Source organism: Cebus imitator, unplaced genomic scaffold (assembly GCF_001604975.1).
Source record: "Cebus imitator isolate Cc_AM_T3 unplaced genomic scaffold, Cebus_imitator-1.0 Scaffold23, whole genome shotgun sequence".
NCBI lineage: Eukaryota > Metazoa > Chordata > Mammalia > Primates > Cebidae > Cebus > Cebus imitator.
Window position 1 is genome coordinate 2,617,433 of NW_016107338.1, and position 3,590 is coordinate 2,621,022.

General features: G+C 41.3%; 1 protein-coding gene across 1 annotated transcript in view; it reads right to left on the reverse strand.

Annotated features, from left to right (window-relative positions):
* The window catches only part of MPHOSPH10 (M-phase phosphoprotein 10), a 20,394-nt gene that overhangs the window by 2,176 nt on the left and 14,628 nt on the right, over positions 1-3,590 (reverse strand). The window contains exons 8-9 of the mRNA XM_017522000.2: positions 3,223-3,333; positions 121-228 (exon numbers count right to left, since the gene is read on the reverse strand). Of these exons, the coding sequence (XP_017377489.1) occupies positions 121-228; positions 3,223-3,333 (219 nt within the window). The remainder of the gene's footprint in view (positions 1-120; positions 229-3,222; positions 3,334-3,590) is intronic.

Here is a 3,590-nt window from a genome sequence, read left to right on the forward strand (position 1 = left end):
AAAAAAAAAAAAAAAAAAAAAAAAATGCAAATGCAGGGCAAATGACATTAAATAAATAGAGTCTGGCTATAATCAACTAACTTGTCACAGAAATTTAAGGTTTCAACACTGGCTTCTTACCTTGATCTCCTCTGGGGCCAGGAGAGCTGCATCACTAACACTCACTGGGGCTACTTCCTCCATGGTTATGGCTGGCAGATTTGACACTACTTTAATCTCTGGTACAGGCTAGAAAAGAGATAATACATTCAATAGGAAGCCAGAAAGGACTCTTGTGAACTGTGAACCTATTAACTTCAAGTTTAATATATAAAATACTTTATGGAGATTATCTTTTTTTCACTTGCTTGAAAGTCAGCAAACCTAAGGGAGATAATTTAAAATGTTAGATATGGTGACAGCCAAAGTCCTAAGCTGACTGGCATGACAGCAGTGCTGAGGGGTGGCGCAAGCTTCTTCAGGATCCCAGAGACCTGGGTATTTTAGGGTTTTCTGTCTGAAAACCATTCCAACAGCAGGTATTTCTACATTTTTACATAACATTTCTGCCATCTTCAAACATCAGTTCCTCCATCTCTTCCTCAACTATTCCTATCTTACCATGCATGTGGACATTCTCAAACACTATAATGCTGTTTGGTAAGATTTACTGATTTCTATTAATATTATCTGACTTTGCTTACAGAAAAAAAAGCTAGCTCTAAGAAGTGTACAGGAAAAGATGCAAAGAAAGATGTTTATGAGAACAAGAGTCAAATGTAGACTGCTGATAAATTTCCTCATCTTTCAACTACTGAAAACATCTCTATAAACATAAATATGAAATAATACTGAACTATTTTGAAAAACTAAATAGTATCAAAATAAATCAAAACTATCAATTACAAAAAGGGGAAAGCAGTGTTAAATGAAGGACCATCTGCTTCAGTTTTTTTGTCTTTTTTTTGAAAGAACTACCCAAGAAATGCAGTCATTAAAACAGATTTCATACTGATCCTGCGATTAAAATGGTGACTATATACTGCAGTTAGATTAGCATTCTTTCTTCCTCATTACCGTACTGTCCATGGAGTTATTTGCTCAAGGAAACTTCACAAAGAATAAAAACAAGCCATAAACACAATAGGATCCTGGATTCTAAGTGAGAGAAAAATGAGTGTGAAAGAAATAATTTCTTCCACTGGACCGACCACTGTTCAACTGTTATTAAGAACACTGTGTTCCATTCAGGCATTTTAAGAGAAATATGGAGAAAAAGAAGACAGTGCAAAAAGTTACAAAAGGCCAGGCACGGTGGCTCATGCCTGTAATCCCAGAACTTTGGGAGGCCAAGGTGGGCAGATCATTTCAGGTCAGAGTTTGAGACCAGCCTGGCCAACATGGTGAAACTCCATCTCTACTAAAAATGAGAAAAATTAGCCGGATGGGGTGGTAGTGAGCCAAGATTGTGCCACTGCACTCCAGGCTGGGCAATACATTGAGACTCATTTCCAAAAAAAAAAAAAGCCACAAAAAATGATGGTTGTGATTGAGATTGCATGTGAAATACCAACTTGAACACGAAAAACGTATCATCAAGGGGAACCTACACTAGCAATTCTAGATTACTTATGGGAAAAAAGAAAGGCTTTTCATTTGGGGCACACAGACACAAATACATTCACTTCTCCTTTACTTCTCAATATTCCAAGGAATGTCTAAGGGGTTCCCTGCGTTAGATCCTGGCTAGTGTGAGGAACAGAGTGGAACAGTAGATGCATTTTGTGCTGTCTAAGACAAGTAGAGTGCAATGAACTAGCCAATGACTGCGAATGTGCGACACAGCTATGAGGAAAAGGAGCCAAGTGGTGAGACATACAGCAAGGTGGGAAGGGGCAGTCTACCCTAGGTAAGGAGCCAAGGAACATCTCCAAGGAGGGGAAGGCATCTAGCCTGGGCAATAAAAAGGAGCCAGCAATGCCAAAAAGGAAGTGCAGCCCAATAGGCTTATTGGGCCAGGGAAGAGCACAGCCAAAAGGTGCAAGGGACTTGGCCTTCTGAAGGAAGCAGAAAATTAGTGGGGCTTGGGATAGCAAGCTAAGGGAGACAAAAGGGGTGGGAAGAGCCAGATCACACAGGTAAGGCCCAGAAGGGGTCCATGTTCTTCACATCAGTAAGACCTGATGGACAAGAGGAGTTGAAAACTTCCATTCACCTCTTCACCTGTTTATTTTACACAGCCCAGAGTAGGGACCTTGGGAATCTAAAGATGGCTCCTGCCATCAAGAACTTGCTTGCATGTAATTACAACTAGATTAAAAACATACAAATACACAAAACTAAACAAGAAAAACAGGTAATAAAAGCTTCCTGTCTAAGAAGACAAAATATTTGCGTAGGAAAAAATCACTTAGCCATCAACTAATAGAAAGGATCTTGGAGATCAGCTCTTCTTTATGGATGAAAACATAAAGTGATTGCCCATGTACAAAGCTAGTTAGGAGCAGAACTCAACTCAGGTTCTGACTTCTAGACTAGTCCTTAATTCATGACATTCCATTTCAGACAACAACAGAGGCACCAAAGGGCAACAGGTGAGCAAGTGCCACAGGATGGCACAAGCATGTTTTATGGGTTCACAGAAGCTAGTGAGTAGGTGATGAGGCTCCAAGGAGTAGACAGGTATTGAGCAAAGTCTGGGTTACAGTCAAACAGACAGCAGCAGAAGGCCATTTGAGAAGGCTGGGCCTAGTGAGAGAACACCATGCAGTGGAGAGAACATGGGCCCAGAGTTAGTTCTCAACCTCCTGCCTCCTAAACATTGGTTTTCTCACCTGCAAAATGGAAACTATAGTACCTGCCTCAGTGTTGTGTGCATTAAGTATTAATGTATGTAAAGAACCTAATATGACACATAGCAGATACTCCATGAATGCTGGGTATAAATATCTGTATGTCTCCAAACCCATTATACAATGAAAATGCAACAGAAGACTCAGAGGGTGGGGAAGGGAGGAGTCCCTGTGGCTATGGCTGAGGGTCTGGCAGGGGCTCACTGAAGATCTGGGTAAAGCCAGAACTGTCATGGGACCAGAAGTGAGCCTTCCTCATGGAGACCCTGCCTGGAATTTACAGGAGGCTACTGCAGGTTTGCTTCCTGAAACAATGAGCTAGTCTCACAAAGGATCAGAGCTAGTAATGTCATCCTGCTCTAGTTACACACTGTACTGTTAACACACTTACCGGTTTAGGGATAAAGTGGAAGTTTGAGAGGGCATCCAATTTTAAGAAGAGGGAATCCATCATCTTCTGAATTTCTACATGCTCTGGATTTTCTTCTTCTGCTGTTTTTTGCTTAGGAAGTAAGTTCAACAATGTCAAACTAAATGGCTTGATACATATCACAGGACAAAACACTAAAGGCCAATGAGGGTATTCCCAGTTTCTTATCACCAAAGCTTCAGCTACAAAGAAACACTCCAAAAGCAAAGTTAAAAGTAGCAGTGCTGGCTGGGCGTGGTGGCTCAAGCCTGTAATCCCAGCACTTTGGGAGGCCGAGGCAGGTGGATCACGAGGTCAAGAGATCGAGACCATCCTGGTCAACATGGTGA